At 37.4% G+C, this 14790-nt stretch overlaps 1 long non-coding RNA gene and 1 gene segment (V, D, J or C); both read left to right on the top strand.

Annotated features, from left to right (window-relative positions):
• Nucleotides 1-6104: 6104 nt before the first annotated feature.
• Nucleotides 6105-6539, top strand: LOC124864940. The segment is given in 2 exon segments: nt 6105-6147; nt 6232-6539. Coding segments are annotated over 2 exon segments (351 nt in total).
• A 4067-nt stretch (nt 6540-10606) lies between these two features.
• On the top strand, nt 10607-13984 carry LOC124864428. The gene is made up of 4 exons (XR_007037305.1): nt 10607-10729; nt 12738-13016; nt 13231-13257; nt 13360-13984. It is a non-coding gene; the product is annotated as an uncharacterized LOC124864428 (long non-coding RNA).
• Nucleotides 13985-14790: the final 806 nt, after the last annotated feature.

The raw sequence follows: 14790 nt of genomic DNA on the forward strand, positions 1-14790 counted from the left end.
TGTGATAAAGTTCATTATTTCCCCTATTGTCATGATGAAAATTTAACATTCATGTATTTTAGATTCATTGCACACTAACTGAAATATTTCAGGTCTTTTATTGTATTAATACGGATGATTTTGGCATACAGCTCATGAAAACCCAAAATTCCTATCTCACAAAATTAGCATATTTCATCTGACCAATAAAAGAAAACTGTTTTTAATACAAAAAAAAGTCAACCTTCAAATAATCATGTACAGTTATGCACTCAATACTTGGTCAGGAATCCTTTGGCAGAAATGACTGCTTCAATGCGGCGTGGCATAGAGGCAATCAGCCTGTGGCACTGCTGAGGTCTTATGGAGGCCCAGGATGCTTCGAGAGCGGCCTTTAGCTCATCCAGAGTGTTGGGTCTTGAGTCTCTCAACGTTCTCTTCACAATATCCCACAGATTCTCTATGGGGTTCAGGTCAGGAGAGTTGGCAGGCCAATTGAGCACAGTGATACCATGGTCAGCAAACCATTTACCAGTGGTTTTGGCACTGTGAGCAGGTGCCATGTTGTGCTGAAAAATGAAATCTTCATCTCCATAAAGCTTTTCAGCAGATGGAAGCATGAAGTGCTCCAAAATCTCCTGATAGCTAGCTGCATTGACCCTGCCCTTGATAAAACACAGTGGACCAACACCAGCAGCTGATACGGCACCCCAGACTATCCCTGACTGTGGGTACTTGACACTGGACTTCTGGCATTTTGGCACTTCCTTCTCCCCAGTCTTCCTCCAGACTCTGGCACCTTGATTTCCGAATGACATGCAGAATTTGCTTTCATCCGAAAAAAGTACTTTGGACCACTGAGTCCAGTGCTGCTTCTCTGTAGCCCAGGTCAGGCACTTCTGCCGCTGTTTCTGGTTCAAAAGTGGCTTGACCTGGGAAATGCGGCACTTGTAGCCCATTACCTGCACACGCCTGTGCACGGTGGCTCTGGATGTTTCTACTCCAGACTCAGTCCACTGCTTCCACAGGTCCCCCAAGGTCTGGAATTGGCCCTTCTCCACAATCTTCCTCAGGGTCCGGTCACTTCTTCTCGTTGTGCAGCGTTTTCTGCCACACTTTTTCCTTCCCACAGACTTCCCACTGAGGTGCCTTGATACAGCACTCTGGGAACAGCCTATTCGTTCAGAAATTTATTTCTGTGTCTTACCCTCTTGCTTGAGGGTGTCAATAGTGGCCTTCTGGACAGCAGTCAGGTCGGCAGTCTTACCCATGATTGGGAATTTGAGTGATGAACCAGGCTGGGAGTTTTAAAGGCCTCAGGAGTCTTTTGCAGGTGTTTAGAGTTAACTCGTTGATTCAGATGATTAGGTTCATAGCTCGTTTAGAGACCCTTTTAATGATATGCTAATTTTGTGAGATAGGAATTTTGGGTTTTCATGAGCTGTATGCCAAAATCATCCGTATTAAGACAATAAAAGACCTGAAATATTTCAGTTAGTGTGCAATGAATCTAAAATATATGAATATAAAATTTTTATCATGACATTATGGAAAATAATGAACTTTATCACAATATGCTAATATTTTGAGAAGGACCTGTATTCCCTGGTGGAAACATAGGCTGTGGACTTGGGGGTTAGACTCTTTCATCACCCAGGCTGAAGTCACCGAGGTGGTTAAAAAGCTCTGCGGTGGAAGGGCTTCGGGCGTGGATGAGATTTGCCCTGAGTACTTCAGGTTTCTGGATGTTGTAGGTCCGTCATGGTTGATACGTCTCTTCAACACAACATCGGTTTTGAGTACCTCAAGTCTCTGGATGCCGTAGGGCTGTCATGGTTGACACGCCTCTTCAACATTGCATAGCGGTTGGGGACAGTGCCTCTGGACTGGCAGACTGGGGTGGTGGTCCCCCTTCATAAGAAGGGTGACGGGAGGGTGTGTTCCACCTACAGGGGTATCACACTCCTCAGCCTCCCTGGTAAGGCCTACGCCACAGTGTTGGAGAGGAGAGTCCGGCCGATAGTCGAACCTCAGCTTCAGGAGGAGCAGTGTGGTTTTCGTCCTGGCCGTGGAACACTGGACCAGCTCTATACCCTCTACAGGGAAGAGCGGCTGGGATGAAGATCAGCTCCTCCAAGTCTGAGGCCATGATTCTCGACTGGAAAAGGGTCACTTGTCCTCTTCAGGTTGGAGGGGAGTTCCTGCCTCAAGTGGAGGAGTTCAAGTATCTCGGGGTCTTGTTCACGGGTGAGGGAAGAATGGAGCGGGAAATCGACAGACGGATCGGTGCGGCTGCCGCAGTAATGGGGGCACTGTGCCGGTCCGTTGTGGTGAAGAGATGGCTGGGCCGAAAAGCGAAGCTCTCAATTTACCGGTCGGTCTACGTTCCTACCCTCACCTAAGGCCATGAACTTTAAAACAAGACTTTGCAAAAAAATGAAAATTAACTGAAACTGTAAAGAGTGTTCACAAAACTAACTGAAATTAACTGAATTTGTAGAGATAATGTGCTTAGTTTTCGTTTCTGTTTCTCATGTATAAGTATGAAGTCTAGTCTCGGGTTGTTGTTTTTCTTTCTCGCTGTGTCGCATTACGCCAGCAGATGGTGGGTACGTCAGTCAAGTCATCTGAGCGGTCCGTCCACACCTAGCGTCATGTCAGCAAAATTTGAGATAAAGCACAACATTCCAAATTGGGATTACTGTGAATAAGACTGCGTTATAGACAAAACCAAGTGTCTTGTAGTGTAGGGTGACCAGCCTTAGTCCTCCAATTTTTACAAAAATGTTTAAAGAGTGGCAGCCATATTGAATTAGAACTTGAGATTAAAATGTCAGAGTCTGTTTTTTTCTGGAATTCCAACTATTCTATGATAAAGAACCCACCAAGAAAATTGGTTTTACTTGGTTGTCTGGTTCAGGATGGTAGAAATATGTCCTTCAAAGGCTTTGGGATTTTGGACATGATGACCTTGGATTGGAGTTGCTTTGTTCAGAGGTTGTCAGACCCCATCAGACTGTTCTCTGACATGTTAAGAGGTCTGCAGAAATATCTTTCAGTCTTTGTTGTGTTATGTGAGCCTCTATTTATTTTTTTCAGCTATTGCTGTTTTCTCTGGAGAGGGGAGGGTGGAACTCTGGAAATAAAATGTATAATACAAACATGACAGGAAAGATCATATTTTATTGTTAAACTGTTAGAAAACAATATATCTTTCTATTAAACCACATTATTTGTAGGCGTTATTTATAACTTTAGAGGACAGCTACATGTTTCTCTGTCCTCGGTGGGATGACACATTGACAGCAGTCAGCGCACTTATTATAAGCCTCAAAAAAGTTAATTTTGAAAACTAATTTTAGTTGTTAACACATGCAAAAGGTAAGAAACAATGAAAAGTTTCCTGGATTTGTTTGAGTGAAGGACTTCTGATGCAAAACCTTTTATAGCCACAATCAATAAAATAGAATATTATTGAAAACATAATTTATTACAGTAAATCCATCACTAAGTGAAACACTTTATATAGATTAATTACATACAGACAGATTTTTTCAAGTTTTTATTTCTGTTTATTATGATTTTCTGCTTGCACAAAATAAAAACACATTATATTACATTAGTCCAATCAATAAATACATTTTTAGTACAGAAACATGGGTTTAATAAAGAATATGTTTAATACCTTAATGGTTGTTATTTTCTAAAGGTTTAATCTGACAAACAAACCTCATCTGAACCCATATTCTAATTTGTTGAATATGATAGTAACTCTAATGTCTTATGTTTAAATGAAAATAAAAATGTACACATTGTAGATTCTTAAACAAAAGAACCTATGTTGGACAGTTTTCTCCATCAGACTTTATGCGTATTTTAAAATTCTCCTCATCACATATAAAGCCCTTAATGATCTAGCTCCATCATACATCAGAGATCTGATTGTTCCATATATTCCCAACAGAGCACTTCGTTCTCAGACTGCAGGTTTACTGGTGGCTCCTAGAGTCTCTAGAAGTAGAATGGGAGGCAGATCCTTTAGTTATCAGGCTCCTCTCCTGTGGAACCAGCTCCCAGTTTTAGTCCGTGAGGCAGACACCCAGTCTACTTTTAAGGCTAGGCTTAAAACTTTCCTTTTTGATAAACCTTATAGTTAGAGTGGCTGAGTTTATCAGGGAGGGAGCCTTCCTCGGAGTAAGGGGGAGTCAGGTTTAGCCTAAACCGGCTCAGTTATGGTTGAGGTACAAACACATTTCTGCTACCTGTATGACCCCTTCTCTTTTCCAATGGTTATAATCAGTCTGACAGAGGGAGGTATCCCAATCCTTGTGGTTTTTAGTATAACAATGACCATCAGTGGGACCCTTTGTGGGGTTCCTTGAAACGACATTGTTGTAAATAAGCGCCGTTTGACTAAATAATTTGAACTGAAACTATCTGTGTAGTTATGCTGCTATAGGCTTAGGCTGCTAGAGGACATATCGACCCCTTTCACCCTCTTCGCTACATTCTCACACTACTCTCCAATTTTGCATTATTTGCTTTTAACTTTGTTCTGTCTATTCTCTTCCTAAAAGCCACACGTGGCCTGGGTCAGACATGCGACTGGGAAAGGACTGGAGCATATTGCAATGATCAAATATGATGCCAATGAAATCTACCACTCTCAGTCAGTTAAAAAACGGTTTTCCATCTCTAGAGACAAAAACAGACAGCAGCTATATTTGCGGATGAACAGCCTGAAGAGAGAAGATTCAGCCATTTATTATTGTGCTTGGGATTCACAGTGGCTGAATTCAACGGAATAGCAGTACAAAAAGGCACAACACTTTCTTTTCCTTGTTATCTTCATTAAGAGTAAGCTATATGAAGATACTGTATTTATAACATTTTTGTTTGTTTTTTAAATATAATAAACTATCTGGGTTAAACAGGTCATCATAAAAAAAAAAAAAATAGTTCAGAAATTCAACCAACACTCCCTGCTCAATTTCACAATATTGTTGAGCAATCATTGTTACTATTTTAATACCAGTATTAAAAATGACTGTAACATGACAGCCATCTTAAAAAAAACTAAATCCAGCATAACCTACAGACAATTGAAGGAGCTTTATATATTATACAATAGTCATTATTGTATTGTGACTATTTACACTGAACTGTAACTAAACGACATTTTCCAGCAATTTCCAAATGGGATAAAATCTCTTTATTTTACCCCAAAAAGTTGTTCAATGGTATATTTAGCACCTAAATCAATGCAAACAGAAAACATGATGAGTTTTCTGATGTTTTTAATTGATCTGAATATGATATTCTTCATGCAAATACAGAAAAAAAAAAAGAAAGACAATCAGAAAACTTTGATGTAAACTTTGCCAGTCTGACAATAATCTAGAGCATCAAATCTCTTTCTAGGAACCTATCATACTTACTTTGATGAACAAAGACAAAAAAAAAAAGAAGACATTTCTTCTAGTAGCAAAAAGTTAACTAGAACTTCACCAGTAATTTTGTTTCAGATCTTTCTTGAATGGATTTTTGCTGCATAAAGTATATAAGTTAATGATAAAGTATTTTAACCCTTCATTGTAAATGGAGTTTTGATAAAAATTCTATCTGGAAGACTTTCTCTTGCACCACATTTCAGGTCTTTTGCAGTCTCCGTCTAACTGCCAATGTTCAACCCACTCCTATTCGACCCCTAGAAGACCTGAAACTGGATGAATCCCTTCTCGCCATTCTCTGCTCCAATCAGAAAAATACTACTGTAATTCAGGTCTAGCTCCTTCGACATTCAGATCATATTTTTTCGCCTGGCAAACCTCTAAAAATTTGAAGCTACAACTTTCTTACAGCTGCACTGTTTTTCTATCCCATTGTATTACGTCTGGATGCTATACAGAGGAAGTCTGGGCATATTTTTTTATATTTCAATACATTTTCAGGTATAATTCAAAATGGATCTTTTTGAAAACTTAGTTACCATATTACCGAAATTATTATATTCTGTCTGTTCCATTTCACAGTGTGTGCTCTACTAGTTTTATGCAAATTCTGGGTGTTTCTCCATCACTCAGCTATAAGAACCTCCTCAGACTGTTTTTCTTTTACCACCGACCATGTTCCGTCTAGCTCTGCTGCAGCTGCTCCTGGCAGCAGGATGTGAGTCACTGGGTTTATTAAACAACCTCAGGCTAATTTGCAGACAAACTGATTTTATAAAAAATATTTCTCTTTTTTTAACAGGTTTTAAGTGTGAACAGCTGACACAGCCAGCCTCTGTAGCAATGCAGCCAGGCCAGCAGCTCGCTATCGACTGCCAGGTCTCTTATTCTGTAGGTAGCCATCACACTCACTGGATCAGGCAGCCGTCAGGAAAAGGACTGGAGTGGATTGGAGGGGCTCGTGTTGGATATGACACCTACCAGAAAGATTCTCTAAAGAACAAATTCAGTTTTAGCATAGAGTCCTCCAGCAACACAGTTAAACTACATGGAAAAAATATGCAGCCTGAGGATACTGCTGTGTACTATTGTGCGAGACAGTCACAATGATATAAAGCATTAGTGCAGTTGTACAAAAACTTCTCAGAGCCTGAGCAGGTGCATAATGAAGCCAGCAGATAAGGAGCTCTCACCCAAGTTATGATTTTAAGATCTGCTGACAATCAAAAGCCATCTTCTAAATATGCACAGTAAAGGTGGGAAAATGTGACAAATGGTTGTTCTATAACTGGAGATCACTGACATGCATTTTACTAAGTGAAAGCAAAATCAGAACAGCATTTGCAGGAGAAAGAAGACATTGATCTTAAACATAAAGGGAACAATGAAAAGGCCAGTATTGATGCTACCAAACAAGGCAGATGAATTTTATTTATTATTCGCTTGTTTGTATTATTCGCTTATTTTATCGATATGAAGTCAATGACCAATAAATAAAAGGTTACAGGTACTTTGAAGATTTAAAAAAATATATATCTAATTTAAATCCAAGTTAAGCCAATAGGAGTTAATGAAAATCTAAATACAAATTGGTTTAACAGTCAGACCCAATAAAAACATAAAAACACAGAATTTGTAAAAAGTTTCCATATTGACATAGATATGTTTGACCTATTGACCTATGACCTATTTAAAAAGGGAAGACATTTTTAATAACCTGATGGCCTCTGCCAGAAAAGTGAAAATGGGTCATAATTTGGTGTTTTAGCATAATGATTCAAGACATATAGGCAAATCCACACATTAATTATATTGACCAGACAAAAATCCAACCTTGTTAAATGTTTTGCTCTTTTGATTTGGTTTGTTATTTTGTTTGTTATTGTTCTCAGACAAGTTTCTCTTATATTCCATAAATATGTCATGGCTGTGTGATACACAACCATGTCAAAATTTTAAAGTGTCATTAAAGTTTCAGAATCACCTAGGTCTCTGAATCAATCAAAGCACTCTGAGATTCCCATTTAACACTAAAACATTTTTTAATATTACTCTTTTTATGATTAAGTATTTATCACTAAGTATTTAGTGACTTTAAACACAAATCAGTGGTAGATTTTTGTATCAGAATTTTATTTAATGTAGGAAAACATTGATGTGAAGTCATCTGTGAAAAGTTTAATTACTACTCTCTCTACTGTCTTCTACCTCTACTTGTCTGGCTTCAGAGAACATAAGAAAAGAGCACTCCCCGGTTAAAAACATGTAGGATAAGGCTGCTGTTTTTAACTTCGTACCTGGCAGGTAAAGGTTTAAACTGATTTTGATCTGAATAAAGTTCCTCTGCAACAGTCAGACAAGCTGAATGACAAGCATTTTATATTTGCATTTAAATGTGTTGGAGGTCAGACTCCGAGCCAAAATGGTTAAAACACTTGGAGAGTCCCACAAATTGACCCGTACAGCCTCTGGTTTCACATTTGGGGACTACTGGATGAGACGGGCTCCTGAAAAAGGACTCTGAAGGGTTGAAACTATCAGTTATTTGGCTGGAAGTGACAAATGCCCCCAATCAGTTCAAAGCCAGCTTAACATCAGCAGAGAAAATAACAAACAGCAGGTGTTTCTGCAGATAAACAGTCTGAAAACTGAGGATTCTGCTGTTTATTACTGTGCTTAGGTTGTCATGATGAAGTTTGGTCCTTATTCATGATTCATTCTGATTGAAGTGACAGCATGCTACTCCCAGTCAGTTCGAGATCAGGTTACCATCTCCAGAGATAACGGGAAAAAGGAAGTATGTCTGTCTGCAGGCGAACAGTCTGAAAATGGAGGATTTGCTCCAGATGGACCATTTCAAGATTTGCCATTAGTCATTAAAATATTGAAAAAAGAAACATTTTGGACTACTTCGGTCCTGTTTCAGCCGTCATCGTAGCACTGAATCAGTTCAATACAAGGTAACCTGCGGATGGCATTTGACTTTGGTCAGCACACCCCTGCTTCTTGATCTTCTGCATCTTGACACCATCTATATTAAACCGTTTTCTAACAGTCTAAATCACAGTAGTGTTCCCAGTACATAACTCACTGCCTCTCCAGGCACACAGTTTCTACAACATTGAAAAGATTATCCTGATTTTACAGCACTGCAATCCTGCATATTATAGATTGTAGATATTGTGATCATAATCTTTCTTTTATCTGCCTTCTTGACAACAAATACTTTATTTCTAAACTTGCATCTGAATTTTAGGTTCATCCTTGAACCATTCATTAAATATATATATATATATATATATATATATATATATATATATATATATACAGGGGTTGGACAATGAAACTGAAACACCTGTCATTTTAGTGTGGGAGGTTTCATGGCTAAATTGGACCAGCCTGGTAGCCAGTCTTCATTGATTGCACATTGCACCAGTAAGAGCAGAGTGTGAAGGTTCAATTAGCAGGGTAAGAGCACAGTTTTGCTCAAAATATTGAAATGCACACAACATTATGGGTGACATACCAGAGTTCAAAAGAGGACAAATTGTTGGTGCACGTCTTGCTGGCGCATCTGTGACCAAGACAGCAAGTCTTTGTGATGTATCAAGAGGCACGGTATCCAGGGTAATGTCAGCATACCACCAAGAAGGACGAACCACATCCAACAGGATTAACTGTGGACGCAAGAGGAAGCTGTCTGAAAGGGATGTTTGGGTGCTAGCCCGGATTGTATCCAAAAAACATAAAACCACGGCTGCCCAAATCACGGCAGAATTAAATGTACACCTCAACTCTCCTGTTTCCACCAGAACTGTCCGTCGGGATCTCCACAGGGTCAATATACACGGCCGGGCTGCTATAGCCAAACCTTTGGTCACTCATGCCAATGCCAAACATCTGTTTCAATGGTGCAAGGAGCGCAAATCTTGGGCTGTGGACAATGTGAAACATGTATTGTTCTCTGATGAGTCCACCTTTACTGTTTTCCCCACATCTGGGAGAGTTACGGTGTGGAGAAGCCCCAAAGAAGCGTACCACCCAGACTATTGCATGCCCAGAGTGAAGCATGGGGGTGGATCAGTGATGGTTTGGGCTGCCATATCATGGCATTCCCTTGGCCCAATACTTGTGCTAGATGGGCGTGTCACTGCCAAGGACTACCAAACCATTCTTGAGGACCATGTGCATCCAATGGTTCAAACATTGTATCCTGAAGGCGGTGCCGTGTATCAGGATGACAGTGCACTAATACAAACAGCAAGACTGGTGAAAGATTGGTTTGATGAACATGAAAGTGAAGTTGAACATCTCCCATGGCCTGCACAGTCACCAGATCTAAATATTATTGAGCCACTTTGGGGTGTTTTGGAGGAGCGAGTCAGGAAACGTTTTCCTCCACCAGTATCACGTAGTGACCTGGCCACTATCCTGCAAGAAGAATTGCTTAAAATCCCTCTGACCACTGTGCAGGACTTGTATATGTCATTCCCAAGACGAATTGACGCTGTATTGGCTGAAAAAGGAGGCCCTACACCATATTAATAAATTATTGTGGTCTAAAACCAGGTGTTTCAGTTTCATTGTCCAACCCCTGTATATATTGAAAACTGTCACCTTTTTTGTGTTTGTGGTTGTGACATTTTTTGAGTGAAAAAACGGATTAAAACAAACAAATTGTATTTCTTCGTAGTTTCCCGGTTGCAATAGTTAACTGTAATATTAATGTAATACATTATTAATATTTTTTTAGGAATGTAAATCCAACATCTGTTGTAGTTCTGTTGAGTATTGTTATTTTGCCTTATCCTCTAGTGGTTTAGGTTTTTGTATTAGGGGTTGTCACTGTGATGGGCTGGGGGGCACAGAGATTTACACCAATACAAAAACCTCAGCACAAAAACCCTAAGATTAATCCACTTAAATGCTAAGAAAAAACTATAAATCCACCATTTATCATTAGAATATCAAGTAAGAGCTATGTTTAATCGTTTTAACTAGCTAATTTATTTCTAACAGTCAGTTAAGCTATGTTTGTTGTCATACAGTACAGATATTGCAACTAACATCATCATCTGTTTAGCACACAGAAAAGTCAACTCAAAGTATTCTGAAAACTTTCAAACAACACATGCAAGCTTACGAGGATTTACAGAAGGAATACGCATTTTCTTTAATTTTATGAGTTGTTTTATTATTTTTCTTGTGGTTCATGTTTTTGTCGAAGGAGTCGGTTAAGTTGTAGCACTGTGATGCTTTCGATGTCTGGGGTAAAGGAACCACAGTTACCGTTAAACCAGGTAAGATATTTTAAGAATACTATATGTTCTACTTTTGTGATATTGGCTGGTGATTCTTTCTTTATTTTTTATTGGCCGTGTTTTATATCTTACCGATAATGGAAAGAAAGCGGTAATTTTGTTTTGCTTGCTACTTTAGTGATTCGTAAAATACTTTTGCACTTTTGTTAAATGTACACTATAATGTTCTTAGTTTTTTTTTTATATATATAATATAAATATACATTGTTCTTAAAACCCACGAATCTATCTATGAATGAAAGTCTGCAGAAAATAAATAGGAAGTACATTGTTGCTGTTGTATAAGCGTTTGTGTCTGAGTTTTATAAATTAAATAAACATCAAAGCAAACTTCATGATTTGATATGTATTCAGAGCAGCTTTAGTAACACAATCATAACTTACTTTAATTTCGTACATCTTTACTGCAGATACAATATGTTAACTGTTAAACAAGAACTAACTGACTAATAATCAGCGGGGAAAATCACAGTGAAGTTTCCCATTTAGTGTTAATTTAAAAAGCTGGTTGAAGCTGAATGTTCTTTGTTTTGTCTATTTCGTTGCACCCATTTTTTTTTTTTTAAATGAACGGAGATATATTTTTTTTCCAAAGGTTTAAGTTTTAGATTATAGAAAAAAGTAAGGGTCCGCAGATTTATGAGTATTTGATATACACTTTCTCTTTGAAAAATAAATTCGAGGTTAAACGGAGTTCTAATAAAAATAAAAAAAAAAGAAGAAAAAAAAAACAATTTTGTTGTCCTGTTTCGTGCGAAATACACAAACGCACAATCAGTGAAAACGTCTAAGAAAAGAAATCTCAGAAAAAAAAAGTGCTACAATGATAGATATAGAATCAGATTCTAGGGTTTTGGGTTGAGTTTCAACATTTATTGAATAGGTGGCTTTATCACATGATCGCTTTACATCAGTAGGCCTAATAATTGAACATAAACATGCTGTATGAATTATTGCAGCAATAAACACTGTTCGTTTCTATGTTGTCAACAAAACTTTAGCTGAAAAGTTCAGTTAATCTATACCAGATCAGATGAGAAGCGCCTCTTTTTGTTCGTTTCCTCTGGTTCTCCGCTGCTCTTTAAAACTGAAATAACTAATTTGCTCCGGATTAAACTGGACTCACGTCAGAGGAGCTGACTTTAGAAAACCAAAACAGACACCAGATTTACTTTCGTCGAAATTGGCAGCGCGATCATCGCACAGTAACACAAACTATTCTCTCTGTCATTTCATTCCCGAACCCACGGAAACTGTCTGTTTGACAAGCCGCTCTCGCTGATTGAACTCCTGCAGAAAGTGTTTTAAATTTAACCTTGAGCCCAAAGCCTAACTGTGCCATGAATGAACAAACAGCTCTGCATGAACAACCCAGTTTTTTAATAAGAGCAAAATGCAAAAGATACACAATGTTCTCTAAATAGATAGGGACATCTAATTTTATTAAATCAAATAACTGTTCTGAAGTCTTAGAAAGTAACATCTAAACGTGTTAAGAAACTTTTCAGCACAGGAAAAAAAATCCTGGTTTTGTCTTTTTTGGAGGTCCCGTTCATTGCAAACACGTCACTCTAAAATGTCCTCAAACACACATTATCGTAACCAAAGCGAATATTTGACAGACAAATTGAAAGGTACCATTTAAATTAGTTAGACATCTATAACAACTATTATTAAATACAGATTTCCTTAAAAGTTTATTTGTACATGAACAAGAGTAAGACGGACATGAAAAAACATCACAATAAATGCTTTTTCATTATTTAAATACAATGTTTTATTTGGGTGATTTTTTTTTTTTTTAAAACAAAGACCTTTGTAAGACACTCATGTTTTCAGAAGAATAACAATTTGAAAAAATTGCAACTTTTTTTTCAAAGTGTTAAAGCAGAGCTCAACGTTATGTACTTTTAACTTTAGTTCCTGTTGCCCAAAAACCCTCTCATGAGAATAATCATGTAGATCTGGTTCTCTTTGTTCCATACAGATGGTTCCTCTGTGACTCCGACCTTGTCCGTCCTGAGTCCCCTGCAGACTCCTGACTACCCCCTGAAGACAGCAGACGAGCTCGGTCCAAATGTCTGTCTGGTCACAGATTTCCGTCCGAAGGGGGACGACGTGGTTCTGAATGTGAAAGGTAGTACGGTCAACGTGAGCACTGATGATGCTGTTCTGTCAAAGAACAACACCTACTACTTTGCTACATTCATGAACGAAACCATCTACTCCTGTGGGATGAATGGGATGATCGGCAACAATGAAGCTGGTACCAAACTCACAGAGTTCTGATAGAGTTCTGAGCAAACTTGTTTGTTTCAGAGAGTTTGAAACCATCACCTGTTAAAAAATGTTTCTATGATTAAATCATCATATTTTAGCACTAAATATAACAATGAGGCTAGATATTTAGACAGATCAGCAGGAACTTTCGGAGTTTTCATTATGTTTGTGTGACTGATGTGTTTTCTGTCTCCTAACAGATGATGCATGTGGGAACATTTATCCAGGTAAGTCTGAACACTTCCTGTCTCAGTTTGGTTCCCCCACTGATACCTGCAGTCAGCTGTTAGCGATCAGTTCAGTCTGAACTCTGTTTCTCTGCCGTCCAGAAAAAGCCAAGCTGAACTTCTACCTGCTGCTGATGAACGGAGTCCGAGTGGTGTTCACCAAAGCTCTGGCCTTCAGCACCGTCCTCACCATCAGAGGCCTGCTCTTCTAACACTGAATAAACTTTAAATAAGCAGAAATTACATTAAAAAAGGGCACAACATAAAGTCTGAAATGTTTCATTTGAGTTGTTTTGTCTTTACCGTAGTTTGTATACATTTTGATTCTAAAATTTAACTGAAAGAATGGAATAGGTGACTGTAAAATGGTTTTATTCTAAAAGATGTTCACTGAGAAATAGTATAAAACATTTGTCTGTATTTTTGCTGTAAACATTTGTTGTATATACAAATTCTAGGTAGACATTGGTTAAATCTTTCACATTTTTACTTCATAGTTTAATTTAAGACATGTACATGTTGCAGAGAAACATTTCCTCATGAGCTTCTTTAATTATGGGTTCCACGCTTCACTATCTGCAACTGCAGCATCAGATCATCCTGTATTATAATTCAGCAATGACAGTATATACATTTTGCTTTATGTGTTCTAATTGTCCAACATTCTTCATCTTGATTGTGTGGGATTTTTTCTTTAATTCTTTGCTTAACTGTGGCCTTCTTGTTAAAAAATAATAAATAAAAAATGAGCAGGTGTTATTTTGTGTTTATTGTGTCACTTTCAATTTATTTATTGGCATGTTGAAAAACAGAAAGATAATTAGAAATTAGAGAAAAACCTAAATTTACGCAATATTGCAAACGTCAGAGGTTATAATTATCTCACATATGAATGCAAAGGTCCTAGATTAAAAACATATTCATCAGATACAAATTATGATGATTATAATAATTAAATTACATTCAACCTCTGTAAATGGATATACAGCAGTTAACAACAGGACAGACATAAAACCTATAGATATACATGAAGTAAAAATGGGCTAAATTAAACAGATAAAATGAACATCTAATAATAATCAATTCATGAAAAAGGAGAAAAACTAAATGATATAAATACATATGTAAAAACATGTTACAAAAATCTAAAATAATTTACGATAAACATACAAAACATAAATGGCAAAAAATAAGACAAATAAAAATAAATAATGAATAGCAATATATGAAAAGAAAACACATGACAGTTCTAGCAATGGTTATTATTAACTTAAACAGCAACATGATAGCAAAACATAGATAGATAATGCAATAAAATACTTTATTATAATAAATAATAAATAGCCAGAAACTTTGATAACAAAACATAGATAGATAATGCAATTGTTACTGAAGCTGTTAACAACTAAACTACAATAAAATACTTTAGTATAATAAATAATAAATAGCCAGAAACTACAATAACAAAACATAGATAGATAATGTAATTGTTACTGAAGCTGTTAAGAACTAAACTACAATACAATACTATAT

This window comes from Girardinichthys multiradiatus, chromosome Y (assembly GCF_021462225.1).
Source record: "Girardinichthys multiradiatus isolate DD_20200921_A chromosome Y, DD_fGirMul_XY1, whole genome shotgun sequence".
Lineage (NCBI taxonomy): Eukaryota > Metazoa > Chordata > Actinopteri > Cyprinodontiformes > Goodeidae > Girardinichthys > Girardinichthys multiradiatus.